Raw genomic sequence first — 22,531 nt, 5'->3', positions numbered from 1 at the left:
CGGAGCTTATCATATGAGTGATTGTCGTTGTCCGTCGTCGTCCGTGTCAATGTTTTACTTTTTCGACTTCTTCTAGAAAAGTACAAGCCTGAATGTTTTGATACTTGGTCTATATGTACCTTGGGTAGACCTCTCTCAGATTTGTTCATTTCATGATGATATCTTCAATTCTCTAATTTTGTTGAATATTTTTGTCATTTTTGGTAAAAAGTGATATTTTCGACTTGTTAAAAACTGCAAGTACAATTGCTTTGATATTACATATATAGGTACTACATGTGGATCTCTCTCAGATTTGTTTATTTTGTAATGATATCTTCAATTCTCTAATTTTGGTGAATATTTTTTGTCATTTTTGGTAAAAAGTGATATTTTCGACTTCTTGTTAAAAACCGCAAGTCCAATTGCTTTGATATTACATATATAGGTACTACATGTGGACCAATCTCAAATTTGTTCATTTTGTCATGATATTGTCAATTCTCTAATTTTGGTGAATTTTTTTGTAATTTTTGGTAAAAAGTGATATTTTCAACTTCTTGTTAAAAACCACAAGTCCAATTGCTTTGATATGATTACATATATACATGTAAGTACTACATGTGGACCTCCCTCAGATTTGTTCATTTTGTAATGATATCTTTAATTATCTAATTTTGGTGAATATTTTTGTCATTTTTGGTAAAAAGTGATATTCTTGTTAAAAACCACAATCATTTATGGTGAAAAATGATATTTTTGAATTCTTGTTGAAAACAGCAAGTCCCATTGCATTGATACTATGCATATTGTTCATTTTCTAATGATATCTTCTGTTCTTTAATTGAAATGTGCATTGCTAACAGCGGAGCTATCTCAGCCGAGAGGCTGCTTGTTTTACCATAAACCATAGTTATTGGACTGTTTATAGACATGTTAGCATGTAGAAAAATGTTGGGCAGTACGTGAAGTCAAACTATGTGATATACATTTACAATCTGTTCTGTATTACGTCACACCGTGGTGATGCACATGTTAAACACGTGATAATGTGGACATATCAAATTTTCTGATATTGATGTAAAATTACGTTGATTGAACCCCATCATAAACACCAGAGATTAGGCGTTTTTTATATCAAAATACAGTCAGTTTATTAATTAACACAACAGTAATGCCATAAAGAACACACAGCTGTCCTCAATGTGGGTATCAGCTAAAATGGCTCTTTCAGGAATTCTGCTAAATCAGGTGATATTGGTTGCATTTGCCCCGCCCATATCACTAATGCTACCTGATGAGTGTGAAATTTACAAGCGATGACATGTAATCTATGCAATGTGAGTCATCTAAGGCTGCAACAGCTGCATGACAACCTTGCTTATGGGAATTATATCAAATCTCTTCCTCATGGAAATTATAGTAAATTTTATTGCTGATATATCCAATAAATATTTGTACATGCCTGGGACAGTTTTATTTTTTCTTCGCTCTTTAAAAAAATAATAGTTTTATAATTTGTGAAATACAAAAAGTGCAAAAGTGATTCATCTAGCAGTGCTAATTCTTTGAATAATTAGTAACTCCTCAAAAATCACAAACATGTACCAGACAGATTTGCCTGTTATCCTAGTTTATCAAATAATTATTATGTCTCATAAATTACTTGTTGACAGTCAGCTTTCATATCCCATAATTGAGAGCTGCTTAGCAACCAACTTCATACTGTCTTTTCTTAATGGCTACTGGGTTGAAGGTTTTCACCTCTGTGTTTCTGTCTTTGATTCATAATTTGCTTTTCAACAGCTTTTTGAATTTATTTACTTTTTGTATTAATCAATGAATCTGTATTCAATGATCAGCAAACATTTATGAAAAATGTTTTCATAATAAGACATTACGAAATAATGACATTACAAAAATGGCTGTCTGGCAGCCTTGTTTGGTTGATTTTATTCCGCATTAAAAAGTAGATTACACTGGTTTAATCAGTGTTACTGCAGTGCCAAATCTATAATGTCTTACCCAATGTATATATGTGATGTGAGTTTGTTGTCAGCTGTGCTGTGACTGGTTTCATCACAGTTGGCAGAAAGACTATTCACAGTGGTAAACTCTGCTTCTTGGTGTTCCAGTCTAGATTCACAGTAAGATCCAAGTTTAATTGAGCATGTCCTTGACCATTTCATTATTGAATTTGGTTAATTGTCAAAAGTGTAATAATTTTAAATTGATCTGACAGTGATCTGATCAATAGTCATAATCTCCCATGGTTACATGTACTATAAATTGTTTGATGATTCACATGTTGTTAGGGTGTTTTTACTAAATACTGCATAATTTTTTTTAAAATTCTAGCAACTGAGAAATCATGTCATTTAATTTGGTTCTAAATCTACAAAACAGAAATTAATTTATAAAAAATAACTGTGAATTTTCAAAATGTTAGTGGAAAAAAGTAAATTAAAAATATTCCAAAAAATGTAGCTCAAAAACTTTTAATTTACTTGTACATGTAAAATGGCATTTGGGGGGGGGGGGGTTACTTCTCTCTGATACCGCACCTACATATATGTGTAAAATGTACAGTTGAGCGTATTTTTGTAAAAATCCTTGTTTTGAGGATTGGGTTAAGATCAATATCACCGCAAAATTCAACAACATTTCTGTAATCAGTCAGCTAAAGTTCAGAGTTCATTCACAAGTGCAACAAGATGGTCTCATTTGAACCTCATTAACACTTCTTTTAATGCATGAAAACACCGCATATTTGGCTTGTCAACGTTATTGTACATTAGATGGGTTATAACAGATAACACATGTTGACATCACCACCTGTGCTGATTTTAGCCAAGGACATGGATTCTTTTAGAAATTCCTCACAAATCTCTGCCTAATTAGTTGATGTTTTTTTTATCAATGCCAACTATACTCCATCTCTAATTATTTTGTACCCACTTCTAAGATAGAACAGGATGTAGCATTTTTGAAATATTTTTACGAAGACATTTTTTTCCTGGTTGTGCATGTGTTTAATTGTGATATTTCGGCCACCAACCTTACAAAATATAGTTTTATCTGCATGCATGTTTCAATACTATAAAAACAAAAAAATAATAGTTACGAAATGAATGAATGATTACATAAGAACTGAAACCCAAGAAATGATGACATCATATAAATTGAAACCCAAGAAATGATGACATCATATAAATTGAAACCCAAGAAATGATGACATCATATAAATTGAAACCCAAGAAATGATGACATCATATAGACTAATGCCCAAGAAATGATGAAATAACTGAAACCCAAGAAATGATGACATCATACAGAAACGATGACATAACTGAAACCCAAGGAGTGATGACATCATACAGAAATGATGACATAACTGAATCCCAAATGAATGATGACATCAAAAGAACACAAACACTAATGACATCATAAGAATGCAAGAAACGATGAAATTTGTTAAAGACCTGTATTGAACATAAAATTATGACTGTTTGGTCCAATAATAAAAATTTAAAAAAAATCATCAACGTATTGGAATCGTATCACCGAACGCCAAAATTGTAGTATGATAAATGATGGTATTCAAAGGGTTAACAGTATTGGCAATGGAGGGGGTGTCGTTACTCATCATTGAAAGTTGATTGGCCAACTATTGGAAATTGTTGCAAAAAAAAAATTGTTTATATAACCATTTTATATTCAAATATTGACCATACTTGAATGCCACAGACATGTGTATGTATACAGCTTTGTTTAAACACAATAGCAGTGTATTGTCTTGCTATTCTTTTGTTGCACTGTACATGATTTGAAAGGGAAATTAAATGCCATATGTTGTACACAGTGATGTCGTTTAGACGCAAGTCAGGTCAAGGTTGTTCAAATTATTGCTGAAATGGAACATTGTTACAGTAGATCACCATTTTGCCAATTACAGATGAATATTGTTAAGCATTAAACACAAGTGATAGTTCGTATATGTGTAGCCCCCTCTAGTGGTGGATTAATTTGAAGAGTTTGCTTTAAAATAGACCTTATTCGCCTTCAAGATCTCATTAGGAGTGAGACTTGTTACTTTATGTCCATGATTTCCCTGACCAAAGACAGTAATGTCTGTTGTCTTTGCCGTGACCATGGAAACCACCATAGTTGTACATGTATCAGTGTATCTGATGGCAGTTGAGAATGGAATCAAGAGTTAAATTTGGAATTTTATATGCTACTGATTACCTACATGTAGTATGGTTTGTATTGAATTAAAAAGAAATCAATTTTGTTAATTTAATGTGATATTGTATTTAATAGTGAAATGATTGGATTCTTAGAAGGCAAATTGACGAGCTGGAGTTCACTTTCTACCCTGGTGTCATTATGATGCTTGTGATGGATAAAATACACCCAAGCCTTTCTGAGCAAACACCATCAGTGTAATGTTTCACATTCCTTAATGTCTGTGATCTCATCATATCCTCTGAATTATACATCATTGCTGTAAACCACACATTACATAATTATTCTTAGATTATCATGGTGTATGTTTAATCTTTTAACATTCCGGATAACAAATGTGTAATGGATGATAGTACTTTCAGTTCACTCCAAAACATCTTTCTACACGTACTAACGAAGAGAGTTGAGGCAGTTTCTTCTCTGTGCCAGGAAGTCATTACAATTGTGTTTCTTTCAAACAAACAAAAACTTTAAATTGCTTTTAATTTTCATGCCAGGAATTGATAATGTCATGGCGTTGTCATAGGACCAGAAAAGTTTTCATTGACTCTCAAAATTCCAAAAATTTGTCTTCAGTGTAATTAAAGTAGTTTACAGTATCCGGCAATAATCTAAAAAATTAATGACAAAATCTCTGTGAATGTGTAAGATTTTGAAAGATGAATAACAAATAATGAAATTGCACAATTCTGGTTGTAAGAAAATGCGTTGCTTTGAGTATTACGGTATTATTTTTTTTTAAAAGAATGCATTCTTAATTCTTCAAAAAAAATTCATACTGAATAAACCCTGCAACTAAAGATTGAAAAGATATTGAATAGGTGTACTCGTGCATCGTAAAGTGCATTCTACCTTCTGTTCCAGTTGGTTGCCATGACAAAGAACGGGTGTTTCACTTCCTGAATTTACATGCGGCCAACGCGAATATTGTCGAAGGCCATCCTGTTTCTGTTTCCTGGGTCAGTGATTTCTAACTCAAGGCGGCGTAATTAAGATACCAAGACGGTCAAACGGTATCCAAAGCAGGCAGGGTGTTGTTACATCAGATACATAGCATGCCCAGCAGTGAGTTAATGTTTATGTAAGACGAGTATTGGACCAACAATTAAGTTCTAGAATGTGTCGCTGGCACTCCCATATGACAGATTACAGTGTGATTAGTTATCATAACTGGAGCATAAAATTCTTGTGTACCTGTAATGTTAGGGAAAAGTCTGTGATATCGTTTCCCATAATTAGGTAATTAGGGTAATAAGCTTTTAGTACGGAATCCCCATATATTGAGGGTTCATTCATGCGTCAGAAAAAAACAATACCTCTTCATCCATTATCAGCATTCTGTACTATTATTTTGCTTTTAACTCACAAAGGTCAAATTTTCATGATGAATGAGGTTTTTTTTCCAATTATTCACAAGAAAACTTGCAAGCAGTTGTCATTGTTTTTTTACAAATTATACAAATAAATCCAAATAATGTACATGTACCAGTAATAATACCAATATTTAAAACTAAAATGTTAAATGACTCAAAATATTAGAACTTACTTAAAAAAGTTAAAAGTTACTTGAGAAACCTGGGGAGGGAGCCGTGCAATAATTTTCCATATCACACCTGGCCCTTTTAACCATATTTGGACAAACATATTCCATTTATAGATTTAGAGTATCGTGCACTCTGAACTTGTTTCAGCCAGTTACCAGTACATTGCGTTGCCGGAGATGACATTCGTAGCTCGGCTGTATTGATCTTAAGATTGACTATAAAACAGCGATCACATTAACACAACAAGCTGCTTTCTGGTCGGGCGAATTTAGTTCAAAAGAGTTGCGAGCATGGTTGAATGTTGAAACGTTCGCACGTCGTGTTGAGATATCAATCCGCACTGTGAACGTTGACTGTGAACACCATACAATTTTCGGCCGTAAAAGCCATATCCAGTCCATAAAGAATATAAAAATAATATCATATTTGTTCTATAGGAAATACATGCAATTACATAAATGACAGGTGGGTGTCTGTTTTCATGTAATAAATCATTGGTACAATAAATGCAATTGTTCATTTGTATCAATCTGATTAAAATCTGATGTAGTGTACGGGCTTTAATTATTTTGGCTATAAACTTATTTTAATTTTATTTTTTATTACTTTTGTTATTAATGCCCTTTTATTTTATTATTTTACTTTGATTTTGATTTTGTGATTTTTTTTAATTCCGCCCTACCTACATCTGAACCGATGCCTATGTAACGAGATTTCAACGAGACCCACTATCGACGATTTTAGTCAACGAATCACAGACCTCCTTCTATAGCGCACATGATGGCGTCACCGGGCAGAGTCTGATGGCAAACACACTCAAATAAAATGGCGGATTATACCGACCGAGAAAAACACGGCTTTTCGGTAAGTTTATCATTGTCAAATGCAACGAAAGTCATTTTTATGTTAATATTGTGGCTCGAATGGTTCGACTTTAGATCGTTATTTTGCATAGTTATTCTGGGAGTGACGATTTTGTTTCCACCGGTTCGACCGAACACCAATGTCTTTTTCCAGTCGCCTGCCCTGGAGACGGGTGATGTTTTGTTGACGATCGGGCCAAAATCGTCTACGATATTGAAGCCGTAAATATTCATCAAATTGTATCAACATTTTGTACATTATACAATAACACTTTATTAAAGTAAATGAGCTGATTTGGACTGGAATAAAATATTTTTTATTTGGAACACATCGCAATTGATCAGGAAATATTGTTTTGCTCCAATTTTCTGCGTCGATGCCGTGGGCCGGTGACCGCTATACAATTTAAAATCAGTTTGCATTGTTTACTATAGCTGTTTACAGTGTTCTAATCATTACGATTTACTTATTTTTTTGCTTCCATTCTAGATAATTATGCTCAGCACAGTCCCTAGAGGGACTGTGTGCTCAGTGATGTAAAATTGAAGCGATGACTGAATGAACGAACCTTGGCTGGCGAAGATGTATCTGGAAGTGTACACATTTGTTGGAAGTGAAAAAAATATTCAATGAAATGACAAAAATTGTAAAATGCTGTGGAATTTCTTTTGCAAATAAAAATATACTAGCAATTTTCTATTAATGGTTTATTCAAGTGGGCAAAATATAAATGTACAGAAAAATTGCCCGTATACACTGAAAAGTAAGCAACCGACAGCCTGTATAAAAGGGGGACTGTGATTGGCTGTTACTTACGCGAGATTTGAACGGGACTTACATAGGCGTCGGATCAGATGTAGGTAGGGCGGAATTAAAAAAAATCAAAATCAAAGTAAAATAATAAAATAAAAGGGCATTAATAACAAAAGTAAAAAAAAAAAAATTAAAAAAGTTTATAGCCAAAATAATTAAAGCCCGTACACTACATCAGATTTTAATCAGATTGCATTTGTATGTGCTTTGATTGAAGATGTGCTTTTAATAGAGCAAAAAATTGGTTCAAGGATGAAAATAAAACAACATCTGGATCTAGCAAACCCCATCCAAGGTCCAAGCACAGATACAAACTGTAAGTCTAGATACAAAACATCATTTTAAAAACATTTGGACCATTCTCTGATTTGCCCTCAGGTATGTGGTTTATTTGTCTAGAATACAATGTATACATGTCAGAGTTCTCAATAAATAAAATAGAGGTTTGCTCTTTGCTTTTTTTCTGATGAGAACACTGTATGTAAATGTGTAGCAACATAAATCTGATTCTTATATACATCATGTATTTCAAGTTCAGTTTTGAGTCAAAACCATCGTAATATTCTTATGAATGACAATATAATACTTTGGGGAAAATAATAAGTATGCAATCATGGACATGCAATATTTTGTAATCCAATTATTTAATTATTTCAGAAATGATGCACATAATGTTATTAAAGAAAATCATACAATCCTTGTAGATGTCATCCAGAATACAATTGTATTTACTGTAGAATACTTTATTGTCATTTTCCTCATTTCAAGCAATCAGCGAAAACAAAATTGAGTAAAAAACACTTGTTCCCCAGTGGGGTGCAAGTACTTATGCCATAAAGAAATTATGATATTCCCATTTGCTGTTCAAGTGACAATATGTTCCAAAAAAAATATAATAATTCACACTATTATAAAATTATTGCCATAGTTACTGTTCAAATATAGTTCATCTTTATGTAATATTGTTGCTTTCATATATCATTTCTAAAAAAAATAATGATACACCCCGGTAGATGATGATCAGATTATTATTGCCATGGTTACTGTTGTACATGTACTAGCCAATCAAATGACACATTCAATTGTGTGATACCATGTTATAGTTTTTTTATATTAAATAAATAATTTAAGTTGTATTGTGCTGGTAAATAAACAGGCTTCCTCCATGACCTCAAGTGACCCCTACTAAAGCCAGACTATTTAATCTGTGGGGGTGTCTATATGAATAGGTATTTTTTTGGATTGACAAAATAAGTATTTTTCTGTACATTTTCAGATATATACATTAGTGAATTTGTAATGTGTATTGATGGATGTTTTTTTTTTTGTGGGGAGGCTCTTCTTTGTAGAAATTGATTGAATAGGATTTTATACCACGTTTTAGTATGAACAAGTATAGATAAATAAAAAAATGTGTTAAACCCTTAGTTCCTTTATCTATGACCTTGTATGACCTCTTAAGGGACTATGCTTTTTATTTGGCAGGGGGAATCTTTATGTATATGTATTTTTTTTTAGATTTTTTACATGACATTAATCATAGGTTTTAAACAATGTAATTTTTGTTTTTAGAGTCACCTTCCCTCCCCACGGAAATTCATTGTTTGACCCCTTACTTCATTATTGCCTATCTACCTGCCAGTGATAAAAAAAGTGACCTAGATCTTCTGGTGAGATTTTTTTTGATCTCAGAGTGCATGTATCTATTTGTTTAGAGAACATGAACAATGACTTTGTGTGTGACTGATACAGTCGCTGACTCTGTCACATATTTGTGTGTCAGAAACCATCTCTTCATTGTTTGCCATTCAAGTTTGTGAATTCAGTTACCATGGTGATGAGAATTCTTCTGATTCCAGTAAACAGTTACTTGAAACAAATTCAAATTAATTGGTTTATATGGTGTAATGTGTGCAATGATGAAATCTATCAGTCTTCTTTTCATTATCACCACATTGGAGACATGTGTGGATAGGATCTAAAGATATGCCCGAGACACAAAAGTCGACTCAACAAATATTTCTAGTTACTGTAATGTAATTGTGATGTGACATGCTGAAATCATTGGTTCATTGATCTTTCCACAATGTGCATATGGTAGAAAGCTGCAACAGGAATGCAAATTGTGACGTTGTGATGATTTCAAGACTTGTAAGTGGCGTGTGATCGTCAACAAAGTTGAAAGTCTATTAAAACTAATTAAAATCAATTTATGGTGTGGGTATCCATCTAAGTCAAATTAACTACAGGTTTTGTTAGGAATGTTCCAATTTTAAACCAGTTGCTGAATAAGTGTTCGAATAGACACTCAAATTTTCTGTTATCTGGTAGTCTTGGAAACGTCATACTTTCAAATTGCACCCCCTCCTCCTGGAAAATCAGGTTGGGAGTTGACCACTAGAAACTCATAAGGTGAATTGAGAACATTAAAACAAAAATTCCATAGGGAAATTTAAAAAAGACAAATATATTTATAAAGAAAAATTTTATTGAGAAAAGCCCCCCAAAAAAATTGTGAAAAAAGCTAGCTTAAAGAAGGTGATAAAAAGTAATTTGCACAGTAAGTTGGTTTCTTTTACAGCTAATGAGTGTTTGGGTTTTTTTTTCACCATCGCCTCGGGTGAGAAGTTCTGCATCAAAGTATTTATATGGGTATTATGGCTGGGAAAATATCCTAGCAATACAATGGATTGCATGGACTGGCCACTGAGGCATGTCAACTTTTATCTATTAACACTACAAGTTTGGTCTTATAGCTTGACAATGATAAATTTGTGGTTCAAACGCAACACCTGTTTGTGTTTCTTCAAAATAAACTTGTTCATATAACGAAATATTTAATGTGATTGACTTACTCATTATTTGGTTTAAATAGATGTTTTTTGCATTTTACACGACAAACTAAGACAATTGTGCAGCTTTCATTTGCTTGGAATCACACAGACTTAAATAAATCATCCCTTTCTTCTTGGTTCTAATTTTGTTAGCTCTTGTGATTCATGTGACATCATGATTCATACATAACTTGACCTAGTTCAACGTAGTCTTGTTTTTGCTATGTATGTCTGCCTGTACTCATTCACATGTGTCAACTCAATTTAACAGCTAATTTATAGTGACACATTTTGTGATATACATATAGGACAGACCTACCTCTTGTATACTATCAGTTATACGATAAAATTAGCTAAAGTGACCTAATCCATCTAGGTTAGGTGGATTATAGATGTCAATGTCAATAGACAAACCGTATTTCCTCTTTTAGAAGTGCATGTATAATAGAGGCACATTGTAACATACATTGTATGTGCACTTTAGATGCACAATGCACTTAGTGCCACAGCATGGTGTATCTATAAGCACTGTACATTTTTATGTGACCATGGTTGCTAATATAAGGTTTCAGATGCTGTAACACTAGCATCATTTTAATGTTTTTAGGTGTCTTAAAGTTATTAGTTTCTCAGAATTGCCTTTAAAATGAAATTGGTATATGTCGTGAAAGTGGTCAAAATTGAGTGGTACATGTATCTATGAAATAAATACTTAAAATAAATAAATATGGTATAGAAAATTACACATCCCTATATCTTGACATTTCAATTTGTAAACTTAATTAAGACATAAGACATCTCAGATTTAGCATAAACAGCCTAATCCGGATGTCACTTGCATGACTATAACAATAGAAACATAAACATGATTAAAAGTGACTTTTAACTTTTAATTACATAATATTTATTATAGTGTGGTGGGGAGGGGGGGGCTGGTCTTCTTTACAATCTCGATATTTGTATTCATGTGTTTTTGAAATATTTTTCCATGTATTATTCATGTAATGTGTATTTTTAGTGCACAGTCCATCCATTCGGCATTGCATTCCATCTTTGCAGGTGTTCTTTTTACAGATATGAAAATTTGTATTTAGTGTGTCCTTCAATCAATATGTCTGATTACCATAGTTACAGTCGTTGTCCTCTCGATTATTTGTTCCTGGGTTGGTTTGTTAAAAATTAACCAACAAAATGTGTTAGTGGTAACAAGTTATATTTACACTGTTATGTGTTATGACTATTTTGTTAGTTTAAGAGTTATTTCTCAAATATACATGGATCTCCGCTTATTTCATCAACATTTACTGCCTTGTGGGTTGTTTATTTGTTAAAGACCATTGGCCATATTTTGGTAAAATTAGCTCCTTTCATGTTTTCTGTTCATATTACTGAATTCAATGTTAATATTTGCATGTATAGCAATGGGAACATCACATGACATAACCTTGCAAATAATCCTGCCCTCGTCAAATTCCATCTAAAATCTGATTTTACACCTGACTAGACAAACTCTGGTGCAGCATATTGATGTGAAAGAATTAGATACAGTCGCTTAATTACCAGGCATGTTATTATGCCATATTGTAATTCCACACAGACAGTGAATCCATGTCAGAAATAAAACCATAGTCTAGCTTCTGTTGGGGGGGGGGGGGGGGCACAATCAAACCTAATACATGTACTGTAAAAGGATTAATTATTCACTGGGTTTTAATTTTGCTTATTTCGCTGACTGGAATATGCGTTAAATTAAAACCCAGTGAATATGTAAAATTTAGCATAGAACACATTATCTAAATGATAAAACCGTGAATTTAAAACCCACTGAATAAATCAGCAAAATTTTAACCCAGTGAAAATTAGTAATTTTACAGTAACACATACCCGGTACATGTTGTATATAAAGTAGTAATTGGGTCTCTGCACTAGTTTGTTATGTATGACTCGTATTATGTATTCTGTTGTCAAGATTTGGCACACTTTGATAGTTATATTTATTAAGTGTGTGTAAATCATCAAAAGTTTTAAATTGACATCATGTTCACACATTCTGCTTATTTTTGTCAAAGTTTGTTCAATTTTTTTTGTTACTTAACCAAATAAACATAACTTTCCTTTGCCTACAGGTCTTGATTGAAATTTTTGCATGAATTTAAAAAAAAATCTGTTTTTGTTGTTTTTTGAAAAAAGTGACAAGAATTTAAGTTATCTGCAAATTCTGAGGAAGAGATAGAATTGTGTAAACCAGTATTATTTGTCTCTAAAACGGTTGTTGCTTCCCTTTCTGTGATACCAGAGATAGAATTGTGTAAACCAGTATTATTTGTCTCTAAAACGGTTGTTGCTTCCCTTTCTATGATACCAGAGATAGAATTGTGTAAACCAGTATTATTTGTCTCTAAAACTGTTGTTGCTTCCCTTTCTGTGATACCAGAGATAGAATTGTGTAAACCAGTATTATTTGTCTCTAAAACTCTTGTTGTTTCCCATTTCTATGATACCAGAAATGACCAGTTCATAGCCGTTCATTCATGTTAAATGTCCTTGCTCTTTTCTCCATGCAAGATGCTGAAAGAATGTGATGACCTGAATCAAGGTCAAGGCTAAGATTCCACCTTCCCCTCTCCCAATTGGTTTTTCACAGCATATGCTGGTGGCAATCAAAGGTACCCCGTACATGTAGATGCACAGACAACAGTTACTAATCTTGTGGTTTAACTCATTCATAATTATAGTTGGCTTGTTAATTTAGGGTTATTTGCATCATTGGCATGTCAAGTGTTAGTATTGTCTTCTTGAATACTTGGTGGTCCTGCCTGTAAACTCTTTTACTTGACCCTTGGGACCAATAAGGACTGCTATTGCTCTATAGTCATTCATGTTGAAGAGATGGACATTTCCTGTCATCTGTTGTTATGTATCTAAGCTCTTATAATTTAAGTTTCTAGTATGAATGAGTTTGATGAACCATGGTATTTGTAACATTTATTTAAAAATTTGTTCAAACTGCTGTTTGTGCCTAAGCAGTGTAGTGATTTCTCAGCCCTAAGAATGTTTTATTTTCAATGTTTTCACTATCTTTGTTGAGTTTTGTAATTTTTCAACAAAATAGTCATGCTTTCTTTCTCCAAAAGTATTTATCTATTTTCTCTAGAAGCAATTTGTGAATAGTGAAAAATGTAACATTTAAAACAAAAGTTTCATTGAAGGTTGTAGTGTTTAAATGTGTCCAAATTCTAAAATACATGAAGGATATTTGTTGTGTAGACTGTGCATTTTATGACTGACATTTTAATAAGAATGTGCTAGTATACAGGAAGTAGCAGCGGTGTTTGCTTGACACTTGTGTGTACTCTTGCTGTGCAAGTTTTATCACTTGTTATGATGTTGAACAATGGACACGATCCATTACTGGTTGAAGTATGACAATGTATGGTCAAAAGTATATACGAAATGTCATTTTGTTTCACGTACGGTCAAGAATGTATATGAAATGCTGATTTGTTTCATGAGTATAACCATGAAGATGATATATTTACTGTTATGTAGGAGGCTTTTCGAGATTCCACACAAATTTGTTACGTATAGTTCAGATTCGTTGCCCTTAACAACATGGGGAGTGGCTACTATGGAGATGAAAGTAAACCTGCATTTCAGCAAATTAAAAAGAAATGTTATCAAATTACTGGGAGCGTTTCCGAGCAGTTGTTAATTAATCGATCCTCTCTTGTTGTTCCTTCAAAGACTGCAGAACATGTAATGTCATTTATCTATACCAATTATTGAATTAGTCTTTGAAAGAAATATAGTGAAGGGTAGCTGAAATAACACCAATGAGTACAGAGTTGACAAAATCAAGTGTTTCTTCCCCTGAATAGTGAATGTTATTTACCAGTAAAGCTGTCTGCTTGTGATTGGGTTTTATTGAAACCGATAACATTGTATATCGTGGGAAGGACACGTTTAGAAAAAAACAATATTGTCATGGGTCCAGTCAGTGTTTCTCTATTCATTCCAGCCTCGTCTTTTGGTTGTGGGTTTTTTTTTTTTTGAAGAGAAATTAAAGTGCTCTAGGTCCTAACCTTGACAAACAATGTAACTACTTCCTCCAATTCACAATGCATTGTTGTTGTTTTCAGTTGCCACCATTTTGAATGGCCAGCAAAGATCTCCAAATGTTTTCATTTTTTTCCCAGGACCTGAGCTCTGAGTAAAACATCTGAAAAGCAAATAAATGTTGCTGCTTAATGTTGTGTGAAAAGACATAATTTCTACATAGTCGAGCTTGACAGCCTCTGCACCCCGATTCAAAGCATTTTCTTTTTAGGGTCAAAGAAAATGAGGCCTTGCATAGCAACAGGTGCTAATGGGACAATCAAAATAATATTCACATTTGTCAGTATTAAAATTAAATACATTCCCATACCATCACCCCGGTTGTATTTGAACAGACGTAATTGAAGAGCAACATTCCAACAAAATTCTATTAAAAATATTATGTTATTTGTGTTGTAGATAGAAGTTTAAGTTACAGTACACATGACCCTACAACTAATTTGCATTTGCTCGACCACAAATCATCAACTAATCATTTCCTATTTAAATAAATAACAACTTGAAAGAAAAAACAGAAAGAATGTTAGTAGCAATGCCTATTTTAATGGATTGCCCTTTTTTGAAATGTTTTCTTTTAATGGGCCATGGGGCATGACTGTTGCTCCATTATTGGCTGGTTGTCTCTCGGCAGAGACTGACAACTGCACAGTTGTTGGTCTGCTGTTTCCTCGACCTCCATATGCAGAAATGTTTGGCTGTGTTTCCTTCATGAAAGTATTTGGTATATCTGGCATTATGATAGATTGAATATAAGGTGATAAAAATAAACACCTATATTCCAAATAGGTCATCGCACTGTCTTTTAGCAAAGTGTAACTGTGTAGTAACTGGACTGTTATTTAAACTATACGATACACAAAGACAACATGATGCTCAGTGCAGCTTTGTGTCATTTAAGCGAATGTATGTAGTTTCATAAATGCACTTCCGGATTTTTTTTATTTCCAGAATAGATTTAGCATTATTTACGTTGTCCTCATCTTTACATGCATTAAGGGCAAGGTAGTTTTGTTGGAAATTGACCCAGTTCTGTTTGGGTAGTGCTAGATGTAATATGTATAATTATTAATATGAATGTACGTGTATGTAGTAAAAACTGATATTTGAGATCAGATCATTTTCATTCCTTATATCTTTGCCAAGTTTTCAGTAGATTTTTGAGGCGGTGATGTGGTGAGGCGGTGATGTGGTGAGGCGGTGATGTGGTGAGGCGGTGATGTGGTGAGGCGGTGATGTGGTGAGGCGGTGATGTGGTGAGGCGGTGATGTGGTGATGTGGTGGAGTGCATAATAAATGAAGTTATAGTAGAGGAGCTTTTCTAGGATAAATACTGTACCATATTTACTCTGCCTGTGGTCAAAATCAGCGGTATTTTAAATGTTCCAGCACACATGCAATGCAATTTTTGGCTTTTGTGTACTTCTATATTATTATGCAACATTAAATAATCATGCTGTTTTGTATTATAAAAAAAAATATTATATATATAGTTTTTAAATACATGCTGGTAGATACCCTTGTCAGAAAGAGAGCTTTTGCAAATTAAAAAAACAATGACACCAAATTTGATGATAAATCTTGCATAAATAATGTCAGTCAGGTCAAGTAAACTGGGTTGTCTGGAGTTGGAATGCATTTATCGTCTGCATTCACTCATCACTTTTAGTAATGGATTTCTGTAATTATCTAGTCACTGATATATCTACAAATGTGAAATGATATGTAAGTTATGGTCGTTGATTGCTGCCTCAGCGCCAACATTTATTGCCAACAACTTTACTAGTAAACTTTTATTAGTCCCTGTTCAAAACAGGGACTTATAATTCGGCCTCCATCCATCCTTTCGTCCAGAGTCTTATTTCAGAACCCTGTGGACCAAATCTGTTCATTCTTCGCATGTGCCAAGTACTTTATCTGGGACATACACACATGCAGTGGTTTAGTGATTCAATCCAAGATGGCTGACTGGCAGCCATTTTGTTGAAAATGTGGTATGCTTTGTCAGTTTTTATGCAAATTTGGTACATACATTATACATGTTAGAATACGTGTCTATGACGATTCATTTCACGATCGGATCAAAGATAGTCAACTGGCAGCCATTTTGTGTTTTGCAATGTGGTATTTTATGCATGCTTTGTCACTTTTTGTTTAAATTTTATACATACATTGTTCATTTTAGATTATTGTCCATGACATTTTGTTTTACAATCAGTTCAAAAATGGCTGACTGGTGGCCATCTTGCTTTTTGACCATACTCCTATATCTCCAAGCCTTGGGATCCATTTTCAATCATATTTGACACATATATTGCACCTATTTACGCCTTTTTGGTTTCAATTTGCATGACAAAAATGTCTAGTTATTTGTGACAATACATCGATTTTCTTGGATGGTTGTTTCTTTTTAAACAACCAGATCAAATAATCATTCTCAGTGTTTATCATTTAAAAATTAAATTAGCTTTGTTCACCAGCATAATTAAGTTACTGTATCACTATTTAAATCACCATTCCTGTCTTGTCTACATCGCTGCAGTTCTGTTCTGTCATTATCATTGCCCATATAAGTAGAACACAATTCCATATTTGGAATAATCTCACAAATACATTAGAAACTTTCTTGTCACTGAACTCAGTTGGTTATTTTAATACATGTAGCTAACATTTCTGTTACCTATGAACTGAGCGTGGCATTACTGTTCAAAGATGCAGAGAATTTTTCTGCCAGTGAAGATCTATTTCCAGCGTTAATTTGACAAATGCCACACATGTCAGCGACATAACGTAGTCGCATTTTTTAACTCCCTTATGACATATACTTGAAACATCGCATCGCAAAATTGGCAATTGACAAGGATTCATGAAAAGAGCCAGCATGCATCCGGGAACTAAGTTTGTAACAACAGTCAAACCAGGTCATGTAAACAACATTGCCCCATTTTTAACACTACCGAATTTGCATATGTTGACACCCTGCCACATTCCAATATCCCCTAACACCCCTATTTTTGGAATTGGTCTAGCCTAAGTGTGATAAACATAGCAGTTTACATTCCTTGAAGGAGCCAGATCCCAATGGGTTTAGATGTTTGCCTCTTTTCTTCATGGTATTCTTTTTTTCTAAAGTGCTGTCAGTAAGGTGAGACTGTTTTTTTTAATGCTAACTATATTTTTCTATCATGCCTCAACTTTTTGCTTAAATCTTCACCTAAAAATTAAATGTTTGTGCCACACAAAAAATTTTTATAATTTATATTTGTTGGAGTAATTTATTTTTAAGTGATTGTTCAATTTTTGATAATTTTCAACAACTGCAGTTTGGAAAAGTTTCTTTTATTTTTTAATGTTAGCTGCATACTTTTCATGACACACATTCCATTCAACCAATCACCTTTCTTTAAGCTTTTATGTAACACGTTATGTGCTGTCATTGTAAGCAAAATGTCCTTTGAAAAGTTTTCAAGTGTTTGCGTACATGTAGAGGAAACAGAATTATTTTTGTTAAGTCTTATTTCGCTTTCAGTGGTTATGCTAAAAATGGAGTATACACACAGTCAGTTGTTTGCCAATTGGTCGGCTTATTCAAGGCACGGGTAACGTGCCGATGGGTCATTCTGAAGGATTAAAACCGTGTGACATTTTAACCAGCTTTGCATTCGTGATTGTTCGATATTTTTGTAGACAACATAACAAAAACAGTGCAGCTGTCCTATTTATAGTATTTTGTCCACTTTGATGAAATGCCGGACCTCCAAGTTTTTTTGTTTATGCAGAAAGGTTGAAAAGGTTGTAATGGTGAAAAGGAAAAATATAACTGATATAATTATTAAGGATAATTATTTGAGAAATGCATACTTTGTACAAAGAAGAAACATAGGCTCAGAAATGTCATGAATTTATTGGGTTATTTACTTTTTTTATGAGAGCAGATAAAAAACTGTTTTTTGAGAGCTACTAGTCTGTACAGTTTCACAACATTGACAACATACCTACTTCTCTTTTGTCATGTGTTAAGGCAAAACAAAAATTGTTTAGATATTATCACCTTATCACGAAAGGAATTCTGATAATACAAATGTGTAGAAAATTAGTTGATAAATAGATTGCATTCCATGTAGGATAGCAAATTACCATAAATTGATTTCACTACACAAGTCATTTGTAGCAGAAATACTGATATATAATTAACTACATTCTTTACAACGGCTGGCCAGCAAAAAGAAATTTTATGTTGTATGTATAATTACCAAATGTTTTTTTTTGCTTTTAATTAAAATTTTAATCGTACTAATAATATCCACTATTGATACATTCAAAATACATGTAATTTTCTTTTGTTTTAGATTTAATATTAATAAATCTAATTAATTCATTGTTTCATTCTGTTCGTTGTTTCTCAAAAGATTCCCCCTCAATTATCACCTGTAGCATCACCTGCTGCTCAGGAATTTGTAATTAGCCAGCCCATATAACATTGTTTTTCTTGCACGTGGCTTGAAAGCTGGACAAATTCTTTGGTAGGCTGCCAAGAGTCACTGGAGATTATAGGCTCAATTCCCTGTAGAGAAAAAAATCAAAAACATAAATCCTGTTAGGAATGCAGTATCTTGTCTTTATTATTGTCTCTTGTACTCACTGAACAATTTTTCCAAAACTTTGACAATAACTTCTAATCTTGATACAAAATTATTTTTTTATTGTCATCTTTTTTTTTTACTGCCCCAACTTATGTTCATTTCATCGTTTTTTTGATTTTTATACCCAAATCTTCGGTTGAGTTAATTTTTTAAATGAGAAGGAATTTTTAGCCTAGAGAAAGTAAATCATAAAACTCCATTAGACAGTCTGCAATAAATGTCCGTACTCATTTACTGATCAGATAAAAATACAACTTGTGGGAAAAAAACATCTATGACCTTTCAAGCTTTTGTCTTTTTTTATCGACAACTATGCGACTAGATACGACATTCCAATCTTGACCTTTGTCCCCTTCTGCCATTGTTTTTTCATGTTCAGAGTGCGGTTAGATATCGGCTGAATAGATCTGGCATAGCAAAGTTAGATGAATAGCTCTTAAAGGCTCATTAGGATTGACAACTTTCTACTACCTTTGATGTTTTCACATTGTTCTTCAGATGGAAGATGTAAACAAGTGGGCTAGTTTTATCTTACTATTTTTTAAACACTGTGGGGGAAAGATTAAAGTTTTTTAATTTAAACGAAAATGGTATACTCCACGACTGCACGAACACTGTGTTACAACACTTTGTACTACAATGTATGTGAAAATCGTCATCCCTACTTGAACCACTTTACAAGTGATTTCAAGATTTTATATTATATATAAAGTATATGAGCCAGTGTTATTTCTTCTGTAGATGCCGGTGACATTTCTAAAATATCAATTGAAAATGAATTTATTTTTATAACAGAAATACTGCAAATTTCAGTTTTGGCAACTGCAGATAATGCTATTTATCTTGAGGGCGCTATCCGTGTAAATTTGATGGGGGAGGGGACATAACTGAAATTCATTGCATTCAGGTTCTATTTTTTTTTGTCATTTGCAGGTTAACTAAGCCACAAACTTTTGCTGACTGCATAGGAAATGGTGAGTGAATTGTTCAATAGTAAAAGTATACATAATTTCATCTCTAAATGCGACACTATGATCATAAATGCACAAATTGAAAGCGGCTACTTCATAGGGAGCTGCTAAAAGCCAGTTGTGATTTACTGACAAGTAATGACAAACAATTGTCAAAATTACGTGTCATGCTCGATCCTAGTTGAAGGTTGTTTGTATTGTTACGACCAAGAGCAGTGTTTATGTCTCGAACTGTGTATAGCCCGCAGTGCATGTGACCAACTAATCAGAAGCCATAAATGAACAGTAGATTGACAAGTGACGCTTTAAATTCCACTTATAATTTCAAATACTGTAAACCAATTTTTCGGCAAATTAGAAAAGTTTTTGCAGTGAGTTTTTATGACAGCATGGTACAGTGACTATCGGGAAATTTCATTTCAACAAATAGCGTCAAAATATCATATCAGGAAAATTAAAACTGTTGATAGATATATCTTGTATCAATGATATTGCGACGTTTATTGTGACTCGCATTCCGATAAGAGGATCAACTGAGGTATGATTGGCATGATGGAAATGTCATACTACATGTAGTAGTTAATCTGGTGGTGTTAGTAAGCGTCCTTGAATATCAGTGTATTTTGTCCTACCTAGTTAGGTTAAAATTTTGTAAATAGAATCAAAATGTGGCTTAAAACATACTGTATTGACTGTTGTTTGGTCAACTACATTAGTTAGGTCAGTTAAAACTTTGAGTGCAAAAGACAATTTTTGTCACCATTTACAAAATGAATCTGGCTCTAAAATTTCGGCACATAATGGTTCTCAAAGAGTTAACATTTGTTAAGTACTAAAGTTTTATCGCCTTTTTACAAAATGGACTTTCATTAATTGTTTTCATATTTTTTTTTTTTTAATTTGATCCAAACCTATAGCGAATGAGACATGTTTATTTATTCCCACATTAGCGATATTATCGGTAAATACTGAAAAATATATGTGCAAAATGTTACTCCCAATTTTGGGCGGGAAACAATGGCGTTCAAAGGGTTATCTATTGCTTCATATAATATAATCCGGAAACAGATGGCATCAAAAAGATAACTAGTGATCCTTTTTTAATATCGCATCAAATTCATCTTTATTAATGTTCTGCATTGTTTTCAGTTACGAAAATTGTTGAATGCTTTGTGATATTCAAAGGAAAAAAATAAAAATGGTTGTTTAGTAAATAAATCCCCTGGTAGCACAAAATTTAAAGAAGAAAAATTCCTTGCATGAATTATACGGACACTGAGAAAACATGAACAGCATACCTCTGCATGTGTTTGCAGTCCACGCTGTCTCCACACAGTGAAAAGTACATGAGTAAACATGTTTAGTGAAGAGGTGAAATTCCATCATTTACCTGGTTGAGCACCCAAGTGGAAAGGCTATGCCAAAATACATGCTTGGTTTCTCTGAGTGACGTTTTCATTTCTGCTTTTTTTTTACCCCCGACAGAACTGCCATTTGGATGGGAAGAGGTCTACGACCCAAACTTTGGAGTCTACTATGTCGATCACATCAACCGTGAGTATTGTCTGTTTGTACTATTTTATTTTTTGTAGTCACTTTTGTGTTGCTTCTCTATGAACGAACATCTGTCAATTCTGTTCCATGAAGATGCCCGTCCCCAACCACGTGTGTTTGGATCAGGGAAGCGAGAAAGGACATGTTAAGAGAAAACATCACATGCCTTTGGACCATATGCCTTCCAGTTTTTGTGTGTTTGACCCAAAAAATCTGAAATTAAAAAAAAAATTTGAACTAGACAATGAACTTTTTATACAAATTTGGACCCATGTGTATGTGAGCACCACTTTCTTTCAGGCCTTGGTTCATCCATTAATTTATTTGGAATACACATAACTTTATATGGGACACATGACTTGTATTTCTTTATATGGGAAATAAATATGCATTTGTTTACTTTCATTAATACTAGCCTATTTTCTTATGCTGGCCTTTGTATAAGACTAAATTACACGATTCCGGTCTTAGTTGTATTCTGAAGTTCGGCACTTTAAAAGCATTGACTGTACATGCATGATGTGAATAAACCCCCACCCATCTTTCATCATAATCTTTCAACCAGAGCCAATGCACTGCAGGAGCAACCTTTATAAATGATTACCGGTCACACTACCATGCAACTTTCTTTCCTTCTTTCTTTGAAATCCGGCCTTGCATAGTTGAGATGTTTGTCTTTGACCAACCAGTCCAACCTAAACTAGGGATACCAAGGGCATTGGTCTGTAACAAAAAAACGAACACTCCTTCAGCAGGTATTTGCTACTTTTGTAGAAAGAAAAGGAAATTGTACAACGCAGAAAGACAATTAAACATTATGCTTCATTAAACGTTTCCATAAAAAATGATCTCTGGCGAGAAGTACCTTTAAACACTTTGTGTTAAAGATTAATGCCCCATTCAATATTTTATATATATCAAGATTTTGTTTTTCTTTCACACATAAAATTTGCATCGGTGATTTCTCA

At 33.5% G+C, this 22,531-nt stretch overlaps 1 protein-coding gene and 1 long non-coding RNA gene across 2 annotated transcripts in view; both read left to right on the top strand.

The window, feature by feature from the left end:
* LOC100373879 (protein KIBRA-like) overlaps positions 1-22,531 on the top strand; it is a 63,797-nt gene that overhangs the window by 14,809 nt on the left and 26,457 nt on the right. The window contains exons 2-3 of the mRNA XM_006821343.3: positions 19,972-20,012; positions 21,495-21,563. Coding sequence (XP_006821406.1) covers positions 19,972-20,012; positions 21,495-21,563 — 110 coding nt within the window. The remainder of the gene's footprint in view (positions 1-19,971; positions 20,013-21,494; positions 21,564-22,531) is intronic.
* LOC146747257 (uncharacterized) lies at positions 6,247-7,327 on the top strand. The gene is made up of 2 exons (XR_014929204.1): positions 6,247-6,635; positions 7,125-7,327. It is a non-coding gene; the product is annotated as an uncharacterized LOC146747257 (long non-coding RNA).

This window comes from Saccoglossus kowalevskii, chromosome 4 (assembly GCF_978046115.1).
Source record: "Saccoglossus kowalevskii chromosome 4, keSacKowa6.1, whole genome shotgun sequence".
NCBI classification, from domain to species: domain Eukaryota; kingdom Metazoa; phylum Hemichordata; class Enteropneusta; family Harrimaniidae; genus Saccoglossus; species Saccoglossus kowalevskii.
Note: the sequence above shows the minus strand (reverse complement) of the source record. Positions and strands in the feature narration are given on the sequence as shown.